The sequence below is a fragment of the Rhinolophus sinicus genome, chromosome 3 (genome assembly GCF_057876585.1).
Source record: "Rhinolophus sinicus isolate RSI-liver-muscle chromosome 3, RSI-T2T, whole genome shotgun sequence".
In the NCBI taxonomy this organism is placed as follows: Eukaryota; Metazoa; Chordata; class Mammalia; order Chiroptera; family Rhinolophidae; genus Rhinolophus; species Rhinolophus sinicus.
This window is the reverse complement of record NC_142503.1, coordinates 127,621,025-127,638,613: the sequence shown is the minus strand read 5'-3', so window position 1 is coordinate 127,638,613 and position 17,589 is coordinate 127,621,025. Positions and strand designations below refer to the sequence as shown.

The 17,589-nt window shown below is 52.6% G+C and overlaps 3 protein-coding genes across 9 annotated transcripts; all 3 read left to right on the top strand.

Moving 5' to 3' along the window:
• Positions 1-536: 536 nt before the first annotated feature.
• On the top strand, positions 537-8,575 carry DCAF11 (DDB1 and CUL4 associated factor 11). 7 transcript variants are annotated; one of them, XM_074328046.2, is made up of 16 exons: positions 537-820; positions 1,454-1,633; positions 2,528-2,655; positions 2,915-3,042; positions 3,317-3,381; positions 3,697-3,797; positions 4,028-4,174; positions 4,385-4,439; positions 4,793-4,861; positions 5,213-5,270; positions 5,369-5,554; positions 6,022-6,175; positions 6,606-6,758; positions 7,588-7,694; positions 7,790-7,856; positions 8,425-8,575. In XM_074328046.2, coding segments are annotated over exons 2-16 (1,575 nt in total). In that variant the 5' UTR covers positions 537-820; positions 1,454-1,478; the 3' UTR covers positions 8,427-8,575. The 7 variants fall into 7 exon arrangements, with proteins under 7 accessions (XP_074184147.1, XP_074184148.1, XP_074184146.1 ...); XM_074328045.2 differs by having other exon boundaries at positions 539-798; positions 1,271-1,633; XM_074328043.2 differs by having other exon boundaries at positions 539-820; positions 1,271-1,633.
• Positions 8,576-8,728: 153 nt separating this feature from the next.
• FITM1 (fat storage inducing transmembrane protein 1) lies at positions 8,729-12,588 on the top strand. The gene is made up of 2 exons (XM_019714368.3): positions 8,729-11,564; positions 11,949-12,588. The coding sequence occupies exons 1-2, from the start codon at positions 11,299-11,301 to the stop codon at positions 12,559-12,561; spliced, it is 879 nt and encodes a 292-aa protein (XP_019569927.2). The 5' UTR covers positions 8,729-11,298; the 3' UTR covers positions 12,562-12,588.
• A 2,003-nt stretch (positions 12,589-14,591) lies between these two features.
• PSME1 (proteasome activator subunit 1) lies at positions 14,592-17,588 on the top strand. The gene is made up of 11 exons (XM_019714464.3): positions 14,592-14,986; positions 15,572-15,604; positions 15,751-15,813; positions 15,933-16,043; positions 16,132-16,177; positions 16,295-16,392; positions 16,647-16,715; positions 16,800-16,867; positions 16,972-17,026; positions 17,102-17,188; positions 17,366-17,588. The coding sequence occupies exons 1-11, from the start codon at positions 14,948-14,950 to the stop codon at positions 17,444-17,446; spliced, it is 750 nt and encodes a 249-aa protein (XP_019570023.1). The 5' UTR covers positions 14,592-14,947; the 3' UTR covers positions 17,447-17,588.
• The last annotated feature ends 1 nt before the right edge of the window (position 17,589 follows it).

Genomic DNA, 17,589 nt, shown 5'->3' with positions numbered 1-17,589 from the left:
GTCTATAAATCCCGGAGAGCCAACGGGGCGTCTAAGGGGAACTCACGGAACCGGAAAGGCCTGTAGAGACCCGAGGATATGTTAGGGAGCGTCTGCAAAGACCACAGAGGGAAGCCAGGGGTCATCTAAAAAGTTGTCAAAGCGGCTAAGGGGAGGTCTAGAAAGGGCCGTCCCCACAACAGGGCTTCCGGAAGCTAAACCCGGAAGGGAGGGTGTGGAGGCCTGGGCCCCATCTATGACGTGAACCTACCCTAAAGGCGCCGGCGAAGATTAGGGCAGGGCCGGCTGAAGATGTAGCCAGGGAAAAGAGGAAGGCTGGAGCCCGGTGAGGGGAAAAGGGAATGAAAAAGGAGGCTCTTAGAGATCGTCTGAAAAATGCACAGCCAAATGAATTTTATGGACGGACAGCAAATGGTACCCCTTGCTAAGACGGCTCTCCGTAGCGAACCAACTTCTTTTGTAAGCCCCGCCCACACCCTTTAAGTGTAGTTCCGTTGTCTCTGATACGGGAAGCAGCGGGTTCCCCACCTCCCAACAAGGAGCGACGCCCTTCCTCGGTTGCGCGCTTTCTCCTCCCCTCACACCCCTCACGCACTTTCTCCCACCCACCTATCAATCACTGTGTTCAGCTGTCCAGTGAGCGGGCCAAGGGGGCGGGGCCGTTAGGGGCGTCGTGTGACGTCGCAGTCCGCCGGCAGGGAAGCCGGGAGATGAGTGACGAAGGAGGCGCGTGACGGAGGCGCGGTTGGCCGACGCTGCGGCGGCAGTCGGTGTAAACAAGGCTTTGCGCCACTGCAGGTCCTGCGACAGCTCCTGGCTGGTGGGTGGTCTCGCGCGGGGCGGTAACAGCCGGTTTCAGTGGGAGGGGCTTCTCGGCCTCTTCCTGGCCTCCCCACCTAGGCGTACACACCCCCGGCACACCACGTGGGCGTGAGGCAAGGAAGGAGAGGGTGTTAGGCCGAATTCTAACGTCATTGGTTGTCGCTGCTGCCCGGCTTTCGCAAGGGAGCACTCTGATTGGTCGGTAAGGGGGGCGTTGGGGGGGTCTCTGAGTCCTAGGCTTCTGATTGGTTAGATGCGATAAGCTAATGAGGCGCTTTCTTCCTCGAGGGGTTTTGATTGGTCGTCCAGAGAGGTTACCTGGGAATCCACCCCCCCCAGGGACTTTGATGGGCGAGTTTGAGGTAGAAAAGTGAGAAATTCCTTTTCAAAGGATTCTCATTGGTGAGCTAGGGTAGTGCCAAAAGCTTCACTCTGCTTGTTTTCACAGGATTGGGGAAAGTTTGCATTCCCGAAGCCTTGGAAGTTGTCACAGGCTAAAGAGAAGGGATCTCTGTCTCTAGGACGGGTCACCCTCCTAGAGATAGCTACCCCTATCTCAGGAGACCCTAGTATTTCTAGAGCAGGCTTTGCTTTCACCAAACCCAAGGAGGTGACAGGAGTCCCTGCACAGGACTTAAGGATGCTGTGACCAGAAGATGGGATCACGGAACAGCAGCAGTGCAGGAGCTGGGTCCGGAGACCCCTCCGAGGGCTTGCCCCGAAGAGGGGCTGGCCTGCGTCGGAGTGAGGAAGAGGAAGAGGAGGATGAAGATGTGGATCTGGCCCAGGTACTGGCCTATCTCCTCCGCAGGTAACTTACTCTCTGGTGTGTCCCCACCAGGCGCCACCACAGTCCCTTGATCCCAACTCCAGGCAGGGAAGTAACAGAGGATAGGGAATGGGATTAGCCCAGGACAGCTGTTTCGTTTGAGCTGAACAGCGTTTTCTGCTGGACACTCATAGCCCTCAGCTCCATACCCAGTAAGAGTGGTTCTAGCTTAGGGAGGGTCACCAAGATGACTCACTCTTGTGTTTGAGGGGACTGTTCAAGGGAAGCTCTCTAGCTATGACCACACAAATGTAATCTGTTTTCCAAGTAAGTGAAAAAATGGGGAAGGGGCCCTGGTTGAAAAGAGGTGAAGAGAAGAGATGGGGAAGTGGGTGTTGAGCCTTTGTGCAGTTAATTACGTGTAATATGAGACCATGTGGACTTACTTGAAAAACAAGTTTAAATTAACCTAACTAACCCTGTTCTTGAGGAAAGATTGCTTTGAAGGAATTGACCACCAGGAGTTGACTGGTAAGGGGTGAAACTGGCTATGTTCCATAACTGTGGCTTCTTGGGGATAAGACAAACTTGGGGATCCCTTCAGAATATCGTGTTCTATGCTGGACTCCTCAGGCAGAGGCTCAGAAGGAAATGCTCTCAGAATTTTCAGTTCTCTGGAAAGTCAACTTAGGTGTCTCAACCTCCATGCAATGCTGGGGTTCTCTTCACTACTGTACGAGGGAGAATTAGTTTCCTACTGTGTCTTATGGGAAGTTGAAGTTGACAGCCAAGGTCTAGTCATCCTCAAACCTCAAAATAGGGACAGTATGATGGTTTGAGTACCAGGTGATTTAACAGCTGGTTAGCCATTGATTCTGAATTTGGTTGCTTTGGGGAAGGGATCCTCCCCCTTTATCATGGGGGGTTTCTCCACAGAGGCCAAGTGAGGTTGGTGCAGGGAGGAGGTGCCGCAAATTTACAACTAATCCAGGCCCTCTCGGACTCGGAGGAAGAGCATGACAGTGCCTGGGATGGTCGTCTCGGGGACCGGTACAACCCACCTGGTAAGAGGATAGGCAGACTAAGACCCTAACATCAGAGGACTTTCATTAGGAAACCTTTGTTTTCCTTTTTTTTTTTTTTTTTTTTTAATTTTGACAAAGAAAAATGGTTAAATTGGAAGAAGATGAGACAATTCAGGGAATGAGGGAGTTCTTGCAGACCCAATATATTCAGCCACATTGAGCAGGCTTGAGCACTGTTCTGCTAACTGTCCGCTGGGGCTGGAAGACCTCGGATGAAACTTCCCCTTGGTCCTCACAGTGGATGCAACCCCTGACACCCGGGAGCTGGAGTGCAATGAGATCAAGACGCAAGTGGAATTGGCCACAGGGCGGCTGGGGCTTAGGCGAGCAGCCCGGGAGCACACCTTTCCTCAAATGTTGTACAAGGTAGGCCTTTCCACCTCCCATCAGTCTGGCAGCAGGCCTATCAAGGTAGGCAGAAGCTCTGCCAGCCCCAGAGAAGAGGGAAGTAAACTTTCCAGAGAAGCCTCAAGTGCTGGCACTGGAGAGTTCTTAGCCATCCTGCATTGGCGTTTGGTGGGACATCCTATATGTGGTGCCCATTTCTGTAGCAAGAACAATAACCTTGGAGGCAGGGTCTTGGTGTGGCTGTAATGGCCCTGTGTTTCTGCGAGCAACATTTCCCAATCCCTTCCTTTAGAGAGAACGGGGCCTCTGCCACCGGGGAAGCTTCTCCCTTGGAGAACAGTCTCGAGTGATGTCTCAGTGAGTATGGGGCTTGCTGGAGAGACCCGAAGCGCCAGATAGGTTTTATCCCCTAAACTTTGAAGGGATAGATGTTAGAGGAGCCTCAGGGATATTAAGTTTAGTGTAAGTGGGGTTGAAGATTTGAAAGTAAACAAAGTAAAAGTATAGAAATTGAGTGGATAATAGAATGAATGAGAAAGAAAGGGGATTATACCAAAGCCAGAAGGGAAGGATGCCCTTGTTCTCACATCCAGCTCTATTAGGATTCTGCTAACTGTTTACACTCCTCATCCTGAGCTCCCCTTACCCTCATTTTTCCCTCTGCTCCCCCAGCTTCTTGCCCAATGATCTGGGCTTCACTGATACCTACTCTCAGAAGGCTTTCTGTGGAATCTACAGCAAAGATGGTCAAATCTTCATGTCTGCTTGCCAAGGTAACCAGACCCTGGTCTTACAAACTGCTCTGGTTTAAGGAACGGTCCTTCTGACTGAGGCTCGAAAGGCCCAGGCCCAGCAGCTCAGACCCTGACTTGCGGGATGTTTAGTCAGAGCACATTCCCATGATCAAGGGAACATCCCACAAATACACTGAATGAGAGAGGTCTGATCTGGGGAGGATTCAAGGAGAGCGTTTCCTAATTCTTCCTGGTCCTCACTTGCATAGACCAGACAATCCGATTGTATGACTGCCGGTATGGCCGCTTTCATAAATTCAAGAGCATCAAGGCCCGGGATGTAGGCTGGAGCGTCCTGGATGTGGCCTTCACCCCTGACGGGAACCACTTCCTATACTCCAGCTGGTCTGATTATAGTGAGTATGCCCCAGACAGCCATCGTCTCCAGCCTGGGACCTGAGGTCTCCAAACGCCCATCTCCTCTTTGCCAGGACTCCACACCTTCTCCTGGAAAGATCACTCCCAGGGTCTGACATCCAGGTTCTTTGTTCTGTCTCCTGTCTAGCTTCACTTCCACCTACCTTCCTCCAGCCCTGAAAGATTCTTGTTTCTCTTGCTTCTCTTAGTTCATATCTGCAACATCTACGGGGAGGGAGACACACACACTGCCCTGGATCTAAGGTACTGGCTTCCCTTCCTGGTCAGACCCATCAGAAACTTCTCAAAGAAGGCTCTCCAGGAGCACACCTCTTGAACTGGAACTCCTGCTTAGAGGGAAAAGTACATTGGTTGCAAGTTTCTCTGTGTGGATTCCTGGGAGGGACCCACCCATCCTGTCAGCAGAGGACCAGGGTAAAATAGGTGGTTGCAGGATTATTTCTGGTTCTCCCTGAGGCGATCCACATTCTAGCACGTGTTGGCAGGACTTCTTTTCCCCTGAGAAGTGTGCCTTACAACCATCATCAGAGTCTATGTGGATTAACAAAGACTGAAGGGAAGTCCACCTAACCCAGCTCTTCCTTTGCTCTTTTCAGGCCAGATGAACGTCGCTTTGCTGTCTTCTCCATTGCTGTCTCCTCAGACGGACGAGAAGTGCTAGGAGGGTGAGTGCTTGTGGGGGATGTCGCCCTCAGTTAATGAGACAGGAGTCCTCCCAGAGACCAGCTCTGCTGTTACAGAGAGTATACTGAATACCCCTCCCCAGGCAGCTGTGGAGAACAGCCCTTCTCCAAGGTCAAGGTTTACAACTTGCATCGCATTTGTTCACCATTTCCCCAGCATGAGATGGGAGATCTGAAGCCTTGCCAACACAGCTAAGTCTCTCCCACCTCCTATATAAGACGAGACAAGGGCTTACCCCTCAGCAGGACTTTACAACAAGGACTCTCCAGAGCACGCAAGCATTGGTCCTCTCAGGCCTGGCTCCAGGATACTCTTTATCCCTTCCCTTTCAGGGCCAATGATGGCTGCCTGTATGTCTTTGATCGAGAACAGAACCGGCGCACCCTTCAGGTATTGCTTCTGAGACTTAGAGCCTTTGCGTCCTGGTCCTTGGCCTATTGGAAGACCCAGATTGAGGTCCTAGGTATCCTGGCCTCCTTCTCCCCTAGATTGAGTCCCATGAGGATGATGTGAATGCAGTGGCCTTTGCTGACATAAGCTCCCAAATCCTGTTCTCCGGGGGTGACGATGCCATCTGCAAAGTGTGGGATCGACGTACCATGCGGGAAGATGACCCCAAACCCGTGGGTGCACTGGCCGGACACCAGGATGGCATCACCTTTATTGACAGCAAGGTGGGCAGGGAGGTAGTACTGCATGGCCAGGCTACTAAGGTTCTGGTTGTCCAGGCGAGGGTATCAAAGTGGACTGGTGTGGGAACTTGCCAGGGTCCTTATTAGCCAACATTGGTAAGAACTGGAGTGGAAGGAAGGGGCTTAAGCCAGGAAACATGAGAGCCATCAGTACCCACCACTGATGGGTACCAGTGGAACAGGGCAGGGCTTTCTGCATAAGAAAAGTAGAAGGCAGTTAATCCAGGGTAGACGAGGAGGCCCAGCCAGCGCACTAGACAAAGAAGGGGAAACGCAGCAAGGGAGTAGGATGTGGCATTAAAAAACCGACGTGAGCCCACCTGGATGAGGAAAGAGCCAACAGAATCAGAGGACTAGAGTTCATACCCCTCAGCTGGAGAGGGAAGCTGGACAGACAGCGTGGGCATTTGCAAGCTCTGACACTTCATTATCCATCTTGGGATTCACAGGGGGATGCCCGGTATCTCATCTCCAACTCCAAAGACCAGACCATCAAACTCTGGGATATCCGACGTTTCTCCAGCCGGGAAGGCATGGAAGCCTCACGCCAGGCTGCCACACAGCAAAACTGGGACTACCGCTGGCAGCAGGTGCCCAAAAAAGGTGAGAGTGGAGGGTAGAGCCTGAGATCTGGAGAGTGAAGAGTCAGGGGTGGTGGTTAAAATATGTAACCCCTGGAGAGGCCCGTCCTGGGCACAGTGAATGTGGCTGTAGCCTGGAGCTGAGTCCTGAAGCCCTCCCCCTACTCCTTGCCCGGCATTAACTCTTTGTTTGCTGAACCATGGAGAGAGCCAGGGGTTCCCAGGGTTGGGAGCTGGGGATCACTCAGAACTAACCAATATAAAAGTATTTCAGTGTCTTAACACCCAGCAGAGCCATATTAGTGAATATCAGCTGACTGTTAGGTGGGAAAAGAGCCACCAGTTGGGGACTGGAACGATGATTATCTGTGAGCATCGGTCTTTGGAAAGGACTGGTGATTTGGGAGAATCCAGATTCCCTAACCTAGGGCTATCCCTGCACCCCCACCCAGCCTGGCGGAAGCTGAAGCTCCCAGGGGACAGCTCCTTGATGACTTACCGGGGCCATGGGGTACTGCACACCCTCATCCGCTGCCGATTCTCCCCCATCCATAGCACTGGCCAGCAGTTCATCTACAGCGGCTGCTCCACTGGCAAAGTGGTCGGTAAGGATAGTGTAAGAATGGGGCCTCGGGAAGGGCAGGCATGTTTCTCTGGCATTCTATCTGTAATTACCAGTGACCACCTTAAAAAACCCAGTGACAACTATAAGTGGAATTTAATTTAGCTTGGAACAAGGGAGGCTTAACAAACAGAAAATGTTCTATTCATTAGCATTTTAAATTAAGACAAGGAACACAGCATTCTAGTCAGTAAATATAATAGATTACCAAAAATATACTCTGTTCTGTTTTGTAGCCAGTCAAGGAAAGAGATTGCAGATGAAAGGTAGGAGGGAACAGAGGTAAAAAAGAATGACACCAAAAGACAGCAGCAAGTAGTAAAGGACATATAGCCACTAAAGCAGGAGGAATGCACAAGCACAGCTATAGCTATAAGGAACCTGACAATGCACTCAGATGGAGACCCATCCAGAAAGAGAGAAAGGTACACCCCATCCAGATAAGGAACAGTAGGTCCACGTGTCTGGACATACCCATTGTTCACTTTTGTGGTGCCTTCCAGATCTTGTGAGCTTTTTAGAAAATTGTTGCTAAAACCTTCAAAGTCACATTGTATTTTATTAACTGTAGACCTTGTGAAATTTAGCTGAGGGCTAGAGATACACAAACTCTGCTAAAGTATACCCTCAACCTGAGGTAGGGAAAAGGAAAAGAAACTGAGAAATAACCCCATCCTCTGCTGTGGACTTTGCTCCCCTGGGAAAGTGGGAAGTTGCCTGAGAGGCAGGTAAGTGGTGCTGCTCAGGGAGAGATGAGGGGTGGCTAGAAGGTCCTGAGGTGGCCCCTCTCCACCCTGGCCTTTCCTGGACAGTGTACAACCTCCTGAACGGCCACATTGTGAAGAAGCTGACCAACCACAAGGCCTGTGTGCGTGATGTCAGTTGGCACCCCTTTGAGGAGAAGATTGTCAGCAGTTCGGTGAGGTTGCGAGGGCGAGGGGGCCAGTACATGTCTGGGACTCGTGCCTGGGAGGGGCAGCACCCCCTGACTACTTGCCACCTTCTGCCCTGCAGTGGGACGGGAACTTGCGTCTGTGGCAGTACCGCCAGGCTGAGTACTTCCAGGATGACATGCCAGAGTGTGAGGAGCACCCCAGCGCCCCTGCCCCAGTGCCCCACCCCTCTACAGCCTTTTCCTCGCCCCAGTAGCTCTGACCTCCAGCCCATACATGGCTGAGCCTCTTGTTAAGCTCTCTGCCTTCTCCTCTCTTTCTCCCTTCTGGGGGATCTTTGGGAAATCATGGGCATTCAATGGGGAGAAACAGAAGCCCAGGCTTCCAGGCCCCAACTGAGCCCTGGACAATCCTCCCCTGGGTTGCCTCACATGCCCACGCCCGGCTTGGGTCTCTATCTCTGGCCAGCTTCTGGCTAGCCTCCCATTGTCTGGGGTGTGGCCTTTGTCAGCAGGAGAACTGTCCTGAGTGTTTTTAATCATGTTTGGATGTTAGGTGTTAGCTTCCAGAGTAGATGTCTGGGGTGGGTCTGAACTGAGCTATCAGCCAGGCCCGTGGCTGGCCTTTCTGCCAGAGGTCCTGATGGCTAGAGCACTAGCCCTTTAGGGGAGGGCGGGATGGAGAAGGTGTGTCCTCAGTACCCTCCTGGGATGGGAATTGTGTCCTCTCTCTCCTGTGTCTGGGTCTTTGGTGTAGGACAGGCTGTGGTGTGAGAGGCTCCATGTGGCTCCCCCCCCAGAGTGTCCGTCTTGCCGGAGGCCAGCCGCTTCAGAGAGGGATGTTGAAGCAGGACTCCTTTGTCTTCTCACTGGCTTTGGCTCCCTCAATAAACACTGTGGGAACCTGGCTCAGTGTCTCTCTCTCTCTTTTTCCTGTCTGGGGTCTTTTATCCTCTCACTTCAAGAAAACAGTTTCAACAAAGCCTTCAGATATGCACCTTTATGGGAGAAAACACCCTTTTGATGCCCCAAGATGAAGGGAAATAGCAAAATCATTTGTTAAGTGAGCTTTTCAGTAGGCATTCCATCACCTCAGAAACTTGCCAGCAAATAGAAAACAAGATAGCAGGAAATAAGCACAATACGGATGAGCACACCCGCATCAGCTCTGCTCTGGGGCTGCCCCTGGAGCTGGTCCAGTGTGCAGGAAGAAGTAGCCCAGAGCCAGAGGGAACCTGGTGGGCACTGATGCCAGGCCCCGTCTGGGTGCTTCACCCTCACAGCCACCGGTGAGGAAGCGGAGACATGCAGAGGTCAGGCAGCGTGCCCCAGAGCAGCCCGACGGTGTGGTCAGTGGGGGACCTAAGGTTCACATCCAGCTCCGATCCATCTTTTTTTCCCCACAACATTTCATTATCTCCAAGGCAGTTTTCAAAGGAGGAATAAACACCTCCAGGGATTCTCAAATACACAGCAAAGGGTAAAAGGAGTACCTATGTCATAGCAAAAAAGGTGGTTTTTAAAAAATGAATTGTCCAGTTCCTCGGGCCTCCACGTGTTCTCTTTGCTCCAAGTGATCTGCCTAGTGTGAAATTCGGGCCAGATCTCCTTTTGCTCTGGCCCTTTTCATTTCCCTTCTGCCACATCACCCCAGAGATGCTACCCATCTTGCCCAGAACCTGTATTACCTCCAGGGCACCCAAGTTAGAAGCAAATTAAAATTATTAGTGTCCACAAACCCTCGTTTAATCAAGGCCCAAAGAACCACTTAGTCTTCTCATTAAGAGATGCATTTCCAATACACTTTCAATTTATTATCAAAATGTGTGAAATATTTGTTGTACTAATAATGTATTTTAAACTACAGTTATGAAAATTTAATTCAGAAGAAAAAATGTTAACTTTTAGGGCCTATGAACACTGGAAATGTTTAAAAATTAAATTTCAAATCATATCCTTTTTTTTGCAGAGAAGTGTGATCAATAAAAAACTTTGAAGCATAAAACATATTAGGATAAGTTCTTTGGGAAAAGTAGAATGGAAATACAATTTCTGACTATTAAGAAATTGAGATCTCATCAGATTTTTTAAAATTAATAATGGTGAGGTATATAATCACTAGTGTTTAGATTCCATTGGATATATTTAAGAGAGTGATAAAAAATAGCTTTATTTTTGAAATGTTAGTATATACAATACACTGGAAACTATGTCCTTTGCAACTATTTAAAATTACAATGAAAAATTTTTTGTCAACTTAAAAATGTATGAGGGTTCTATAGGTATTCATGTAGAGGGTCCATGAGCAGAAATTAGGCTGAAGGATGGGCTTCAGGATCTGGAAGGAGCCTGATTGATTAATCCATCTTGATCAGTTTGCAGAGGCGGGCACTGAGGACCAAGGAGAGTGAGTTGATTTTCCCAGAGTCACATAGTTGGTCCCAGAATGCAGGTATCCTTAAGTTCATTCTTTTCACTACTTCGCGGGCCTCCACTGTGCTCTGAAATCCCACCACCAATTTTGAGGAATGAGGACGACAAAAAGGGACTTCAAAACAGTTACTGAATAATAGGGACATTGCTTGGGTAGGTTGCTCTCCGAACTGTGGCTCCGGCCCCTGTAGTCAGACCGAGAAGCTAAGTCTTAGGTATGGCTGAGCCCAGGGTAATTGATTGGAAGACACAGTTTATGTTTTGATGGCTGAGGATTTTTCGTCTAGATCTCCACCCTGCTTTCGCCATCACCTAGGAGTAAATCTAATTTTGGGGGCTCTGAGAGTCCAACCTAGACCATCACCATCTCATATAATATGCCCTTTTCAGGACACTTGAATTTCATCTGTTGGTCATCATAATAAACATACCAAAGAAGGGCCCCCTTTAGATCTGATGTCTTGTGCATTGCACAGCCATGGTTTACACAGCAGCCCTAGACCCAAGCTAACCCCTCAGAGCTCAGACCAGACAAGCTGGGGCTGCACCAAGCCCCTGAGGTCCCAGTGCAGAAAAGTGGATAACCCTGCCGACGTGCCTCCCAGGCCTGAGTTGGAAACAATGCAGTGCACGGCCATCTTGCTGCAGGCTCAGTGGTGAGCTCTTGTGCTCAGACCTGAGGAGAGAAGCTGGGCCACGATGATGATGAGGCAGACACAGATTTTTTTAATGACCTCCAAGGTTTGGTTAGTTTTATGTTCCTGACCCCGATCTCCCTGTGGGGCAAACACACAGTAAAGTTGGGGTGGCGTGTGGTTAACTGGCTGACCAAACAGGCAGACCCAAGCAGGCTCTGGACAAAGGCAACCCAGAACAGCAGGTCTGGCCCTGAGACATGAACTAGACCATGGTTACAGCTTGGGACACAGACCTAGAGAGCCAAGGGGACACAGGGCTAACAGGAAAGGACACGGACCGCAATAAGGACACACACCCAAGGCTGGGACCCTGCTGATGTGGCACCCCTCCACCCTGACGCTTACTGCCCCCCGCCCCTCTCCCCCGCCTACCAGCTGCCAACAGGGCTCTGCTCTGTGTCTGCCACACCTGTCACTGCCTGTCCTTGTGTAGGGGGGGCCCCATCAGCCCCTCCTCAGCTGCCCAGCAGAGCAAGCAGTTAGTGGGGAGGGGAGGGAACATGGAGCGGGGGCCAGTGGTGGGGGCAGGGCTGGGGGCCGGGGCCCGAATCCGGGTACTGCTGGGCTGCCTGGTCAAGGTGCTGCTCTGGGTGGCCTCTGCCTTGCTGTACTTTGGGAGTGAACAGGCTGCTCGCCTCCTGGGCAGCCCCTGCTTACGGCGCCTCTACCATGCATGGTTGGCAGCAGTGGTCATCTTTGGGCCCCTTCTGCAGTTCCATGTCAACCCTCGGACTATCTTCGCCAGCCACGGCAACTTCTTCAACATGTGAGTCCACGCGAGGCCGTGGGCGCCGGCTCCCTCCATTCTGGGATCCTAGCTCCCTCAGGCTTCTGTCCTCCTGCCAGTCCAGGCACTAAAAATAGGCTAGAAGGTTGAGGAGAAGGTCAGAGGAGGGGGAGGGGGACAGCGTTGTGGGGGTACAGGGGAAGTCAGGAGCAGGGCTGAAGAGGAAATATGGAGCATAGAAGGCTGAGTGAGTCTTTAAGGAGATGGCAAAGTTTAAGTGCACAGGGTGGTGTGGTAGAAGGCACAGGACCCAGAAAGCCAGTGATGAAATATAGAACTGGCAACAGAGCAGTGATGGGAACACAGACCAGGGTGGAAAGATAGGGCTACGGGGTCTCACTAGCCTCCCTTCTCTGCCCACAGAAAGTTTGTGAACTCAGCATGGGGCTGGACATGCACCTTCCTGGGGGGCTTCGTGTTGCTGGTGGTGTTCCTCGCTACACGGCGCGTGGCAGTGACTGCCCGGCACCTTAGCCGGCTAGTGGTGGGGGCAGCTGTGTGGCGGGGGGCCGGCCGGGCCTTCCTGCTCATCGAGGACCTGACCGGCTCCTGCTTGGAGCCTCTGCCCCAGGGCCTGCTGCTTCACGAGCTGCCCGACCGACGCAGCTGCCTGGCAGCTGGCCACCAGTGGCGGGGCTACACGGTCTCCTCTCATACCTTCCTGCTCACCTTCTGCTGCCTGCTCATGGCTGAGGAAGCAGCAGTGTTCGCCAAGTACCTGGCCCATGGGCTGCCTGCTGGTGCACCCCTGCGCCTCGTCTTCCTGCTCAACGTGCTGCTGCTGGGCCTCTGGAACTTCTTGCTGCTCTGTACCGTCATCTATTTCCACCAGTATACTCACAAAGTGGTGGGCGCTGCAGTGGGCACCTTTGCCTGGTACCTCACCTACGGCAGCTGGTATCATCAGCCCTGGTCTCCAGGGAGCCCCGGCCATGGGCTCTTCCCTCGCCCCCACTCCAGCCGCAAGCATAACTGAAAGAAATAAAGGCACATTAGGCCTGGCTATGGCCCCTCTCATCATTTGGTGGGGGACCTGGGAAGGGTGGAAAGGGTGGAAAGGCTGATGGTCACTGGGGTTCCTCAACCGTTCCTTGAATGTCCTTCCTTATGCTTGATGGCCATGTCTCCTGCTGTCCTTTCAGTCTTCTAGTCCTTGCAGACTTCGAGCTATCTGAGGCTCTGATGTCAAGGAGTGGCACTGCTAGGGCAGGGTAACAATGCACTTAGGTATGGGCAGCATTCCTACTGTGCAGCACTCCGTCTCCAGCCTGGTTGATTCATTCCCCCCCCCCCCCCCCCCCCCCCCCCGCCGCTCCACTGAATCCCCTTCCACCTTCCTCAGGGAGCTAGCTGTCTACCTAGGCACCCTATTGAGGGACCCTTCCTACCCTTTCTTCCCCATAGGGCTCTATCTGTACTCATTTATTTAACAGATGTTTATTGAGCCAAACATAGCTTTAGACCTTGTGAATAAGGGAGACAGGGTTTTTGCTGCTTGGGGGCTTATGGTTTACTGGGGGAGGCAGATGATAAATTCACAAATAATAATAGCAAAACTGCATTGTGCTTACTCTGTGCCAGGCAGCATTCTAATTGTCTTAAAGTTCTTTATATAATTTAACACATTTAACACTCACAACAATGCTGTGAAGTAGGTTTGGTAGTGCTCCCACTGTACGGTTGCGAATAGGCACGGAGGTTAAGTAACTTGTTCACAGCTAGTAAATTATCAGTCAGGATTAAAACTCCTGGGCTCTATGGGTCTGTTGTCTGTGCTCTAAGCACAGACAGCCCTCCTGTGGCCATTTTTTGTATGGCCTGATTGCTAAGAATGGTTCTTACATTTTTTTTAATGGTTGAAAGAACATTTCATGATATCTGAAAATTACATGAAATTCAAATTTATGCCCATAAAGTTTTATTGGAACCTAGCCATGCTAATTCATTTAGGTATAACTGTTTACCTGCTACAATGGCAGAGTTGAGTAGTGTAGTTGCTACGGACACTATATATAGCCCACAAAGCCTAAAATATTTACTATCTGGCCTTTTACAGAAAAAGTTTGCCAACCCTGGTGTAAACCACACTATCCTCAAAAAATAAACTAATATCAGAGCTAAGTGCTATGAAGTTACTAAAACAGGCTGCTTTGTAATAGAGGGCGGTACTTTATAAAGAATGATGGAGAGTTCTCTTAGAAGAAGTGACATTTGCACAGAAAATGGAATGACAACGTGAAGCAGGGGCAGGGTGTGTCAGGCAAAGGGGTTAGCCAGGGCAAATGCCCTAAAACGGGCAGGAATGAAAGTGATACCGACAACAAATGAAAAGCCAGGTCTTTACAAGTGTAAAGTAAACGGGGCAAAAGCAATAGCGAGTGAAGTTGAATGGCAACAGGTGTCAGGTAGTCCAGGCCTTAGGGGCCAGGAAAGCCCTGAGGATTTCTTCCTAAGGTCAACAGGAAACTGAGAAAGAGTTATAAACAAGGAGAGGGATCCTGCTGCTGTGTGGAAAGAGGGCTACAGAGCAATGGAGTCCACACAAGGGTTAGGAGAGAGCTGACTGGGGCCTGGGTTGGAGTGGTGACGGCGTCTGAATGTCACTGCATGGCCAAAGGATGCCCGTGGAGTCAGGAGCCCAGGCTGGCAGGACTAGGGAAGGGAGACCAGGTCTTGATCCACCGCTGAGGAAAGACGGAAGAGGCCCAGATAAGGCTGATGTCCCAGGCCGAGCAGGTGAAGAAGAGAGCCAGTAGACGGTCACAAGGCAGAGAGAGATGGGAGGCGGGGAGTCCAAAGGCGGGCACTGGGCTGGGTGGCGGGAGATGTCGGGCCTTGTGAAGAGAGGAGGCGAGAAGTGGAAGCAGTAACGCCTGCAGCGGAAAAACGGCAGAAGAGCAAGGAGGATGGAGGAGGTGGCGGTGCGTCGAGAGCAGGGCGGGGAGGGAAGGGGTGGCGTGGGCTGAGGCAGTAGGCGGGGAGTCGAGCGACCGACATTGGCGAGGAGGGGGTAAGAGGGAGACGGGGCGTCGGGAGCAGGGCGGGGAGGGGGAGAGGGAGGCGGAGGCGGGGCGTCGAGAGGCGGGCGCCGACGGCTGAGGTGGGATGGAAAGGTGGGATGGGCGGAGCGGGCGGAGGAGGTCGGTAGAAACGCTCCTCTCTAGCTCTAGAGGGAGCCCCGCCTGAGCGGCCTCCCTCCGCCCCCCCGCCTCTCTCCTCTGTCTGGACTGTCCCCGCCTCCCCCGGTGCCTCCTCTCCCCTCTACCCAGGAAGGCCGTGCGGATTACGCGCGCTGCTTTCGCTTTCCCTTCCCAGTGCCCACTCCTCGCTCCTCGTGCGGCGCTAGGCTCCCCGCCCTGGCCATGGCCACGCTCAGGGTCCAGCCTGAAGCCCAAGCCAAGGTGAGCGCCGCGGGTTCGAGGAAGGGCCCATTAGGGAGGCGTGGCGCCGAAAGGCTGAGGGCGTCAGTCTTCCGCCCCCTAGCCCCCAGACTCGAGTCGGGGTCAGTCATTGAGCCCAAGTGAGCCTCCGTGTCCGGAGCACCTGAGCCTCAGGGAGACCGGCGGGATCCGCCTGCCGGGATTGGAGAGGCGGCTGAGGTGAAGCGGGGTGAGGTGAAGCGGAGAACTAGCGTGGAGGGGAAGTCCGCTGGCCCGGGGCCGGGCCCACACACAGACTGGGTGCGGAACCTGCCTTGTCACCTCATTGCTTTTCTCACGGGGAGGACCCCGGGGCCCACTCCGTCCCAGCCAGAGTCACAGAAGGCTCTTACACCTCTCCTTACACAGCCCAGGAGACCCGTGGGAGCTGTTCTCGCTTGAACCACTAGCCCTTCACTGCCAAGAATGTTCTCATCCCCCAAATCCCGCCCCAAGGGGATCCACTCCACCCTTCCCCAGGCCAGGCCCTACACAATCCTAAGGGAACGGTCCTCATATGAACTGGCCATAAAGCCAAGTGTCTGAAGGGCTGCCTGTATCCCACAGGTGGATGTGTTCCGTGAAGACCTGTGTACCAAGGTAAGAACCGCCCCATCAGCACCCCATCCCTACCCAGCTCCCACTACTTAGCCTTTCATTGTTGGGCAGCTTCAGCCCTGCTTCACTACCTGAGAAGGGCATTGGATCCTGACCTCCGTCCTTCCCCACCCTCACCTCACTCACAGACAGAGAGCCTGCTCGGGAGCTACTTCCCCAAGAAGATTTCTGAGTTGGATGCATTTTTAAAGGTACGGGGGCTGGGCAGGGAGCTAGAGAGTAGGAGCCAAAGGGAGAGTCTGAGGGGCCATGTGAGTGAGGAGGTGAGAGAGATGCCCTTGCCTCCAGCCCTCCTCCTACCCTGCACCAGGAGCCAGCTCTCAATGAAGCCAATCTGAGCAATCTGAAGGCCCCTTTGGACATCCCAGTGCCTGATCCAGTCAAGGAGAAAGAGAAGGAGGAGCGGAAGAAACAACAGGAGGCAAGCTGGGAAGAGCTGGGAGGAGGGACCAAACCATGGGGAGTATCAGCCTTGGGCCTGACTCCCAAGAGCCCCTCTTTCCCTGCAGAAGGAAGACAAGGATGAAAAGAAGAAAGGGGAAGATGAAGACAAAGGTACTACTATGGTGGCAAAGGATGAGTCTCACCTCCCAGGAGCTCCTCCTGAAGAATTCCTCTTCCCCACTCCTCCCGCAGTCCCAGCCATGTGCCTGACCATTGTCCGCTCTCTAGGTCCTCCCTGTGGCCCAGTGAACTGCAACGAAAAGATTGTGAGCCTCCTGCAGCGCCTAAAGCCTGAGATCAAGGATGTCATTGAGCAGCTTAAACTGGTGAGCTCTCACACTGCCACCCCCAGGCTTTAGGTCAAACCCTTTGTCTTCCTTGGTCCCTGCCAGTTAGGGCATGGCACTTGCCAGGTCTTAGCAGGAGAGGGCACAGCAAATGAAGCCAGAAGTCCAGGCCCTGGGGCTCAAGATGGACCTGGCATACCTACACCCAGTGTGGGCAGGGAAGCAAGGAAGGACAGGAACCTGGGAATTGGGTTGAGGGCTGATGTGGCTTTGATGCCATTCCCTCCTCCCAGGTCACCACCTGGTTACAGCTGCAGATACCTCGAATTGAGGATGGAAACAATTTTGGAGTAGCTGTTCAGGTGAGAGTGCTGCCCACTCCTCCGCCCTCCTTATGTCTCTAGCCCATGCTGTTTTCCACTTTACCTCTTGCGTTCTTTCCTCAGGAGAAGGTGTTTGAGCTGATGACCGCCCTTCACACCAAGCTGGAAGGCTTCCACACTCAAATCTCCAAGTGAGTGTCTGCCCAACTGTACCTGCATTCACACTCAGCCTTTGGCTTGGACAGAGGCCTGGGCTCTCTCCTTCTCCTGTTCCACACCTTTTTACTTCCCACAGGTATTTCTCTGAGCGGGGTGATGCCGTGACCAAAGCCGCCAAGCAGCCCCATGTGGTAGGTGAGGCCCAGGTCAGGGTATATGGGGGGAAGGATATATTTGAAGTTAGGCCTGACCCAGGTGTCCTGCAGGGTGATTATCGGCAGCTGGTGCACGAGCTGGATGAAGCAGAGTACCGGGATATCCGGCTGATGGTCATGGAGATCCGCAATGCTTATGTGAGGAGGAAAGGGTGGGACAGGGGTGGGTAGAGGCAGCTTTCCCAGGCCACCCACTCCCTGACCCTGCAGGCTGGGAGTGATGGGTGACCAAGTTCAGTCTCATCACAAGGTTAGAAATAGGGCACAGAGCCACTGGGGCCTACAACTGATCCCCACTCCTCCCTGGCCCTGTAGGCTGTGTTATATGACATCATCCTGAAGAACTTCGAGAAGCTCAAGAAGCCCAGGGGAGAAACAAAGGGAATGATCTATTGAGAGCCTCCTCTCATACTGTGGTGGATCCAGCAGAGACCGTCCTATCTTTGACAGGGGACTTCAGACTTTGCCCCACCTTCCACCTGTTGAGGTTTCTCCCTCCCCTTGCCTCCCAGGCACAATAAATATAGTCGTAACAATAC

What these genes read in the sequence shown, in the direction of transcription:
- DCAF11 (XM_019714427.3), top strand. Translation starts at nt 1,479, where the DNA reads ATGGGATCACGGAACAGCAGCAGTGCAGGAGCTGGGTCCGGAGACCCC. An exon ending in GGACCGGTACAACCCACCTG is followed by an intron (nt 2,656 to 2,914) that starts GTAAGAGGATAG and finishes TGGTCCTCACAG; the next exon opens with TGGATGCAACCCCTGACACC. An exon ending in GGACGAGAAGTGCTAGGAGG is followed by an intron (nt 4,862 to 5,212) that starts GTGAGTGCTTGT and finishes CTTCCCTTTCAG; the next exon opens with GGCCAATGATGGCTGCCTGT.
- FITM1 (XM_019714368.3), top strand. Translation starts at nt 11,299, where the DNA reads ATGGAGCGGGGGCCAGTGGTGGGGGCAGGGCTGGGGGCCGGGGCCCGA. An exon ending in CACGGCAACTTCTTCAACAT is followed by an intron (nt 11,565 to 11,948) that starts GTGAGTCCACGC and finishes CTCTGCCCACAG; the next exon opens with AAAGTTTGTGAACTCAGCAT.
- PSME1 (XM_019714464.3), top strand. Translation starts at nt 14,948, where the DNA reads ATGGCCACGCTCAGGGTCCAGCCTGAAGCCCAAGCCAAG. An exon ending in GTGAAGACCTGTGTACCAAG is followed by an intron (nt 15,605 to 15,750) that starts GTAAGAACCGCC and finishes CCTCACTCACAG; the next exon opens with ACAGAGAGCCTGCTCGGGAG. An exon ending in TCATTGAGCAGCTTAAACTG is followed by an intron (nt 16,393 to 16,646) that starts GTGAGCTCTCAC and finishes CCCTCCTCCCAG; the next exon opens with GTCACCACCTGGTTACAGCT.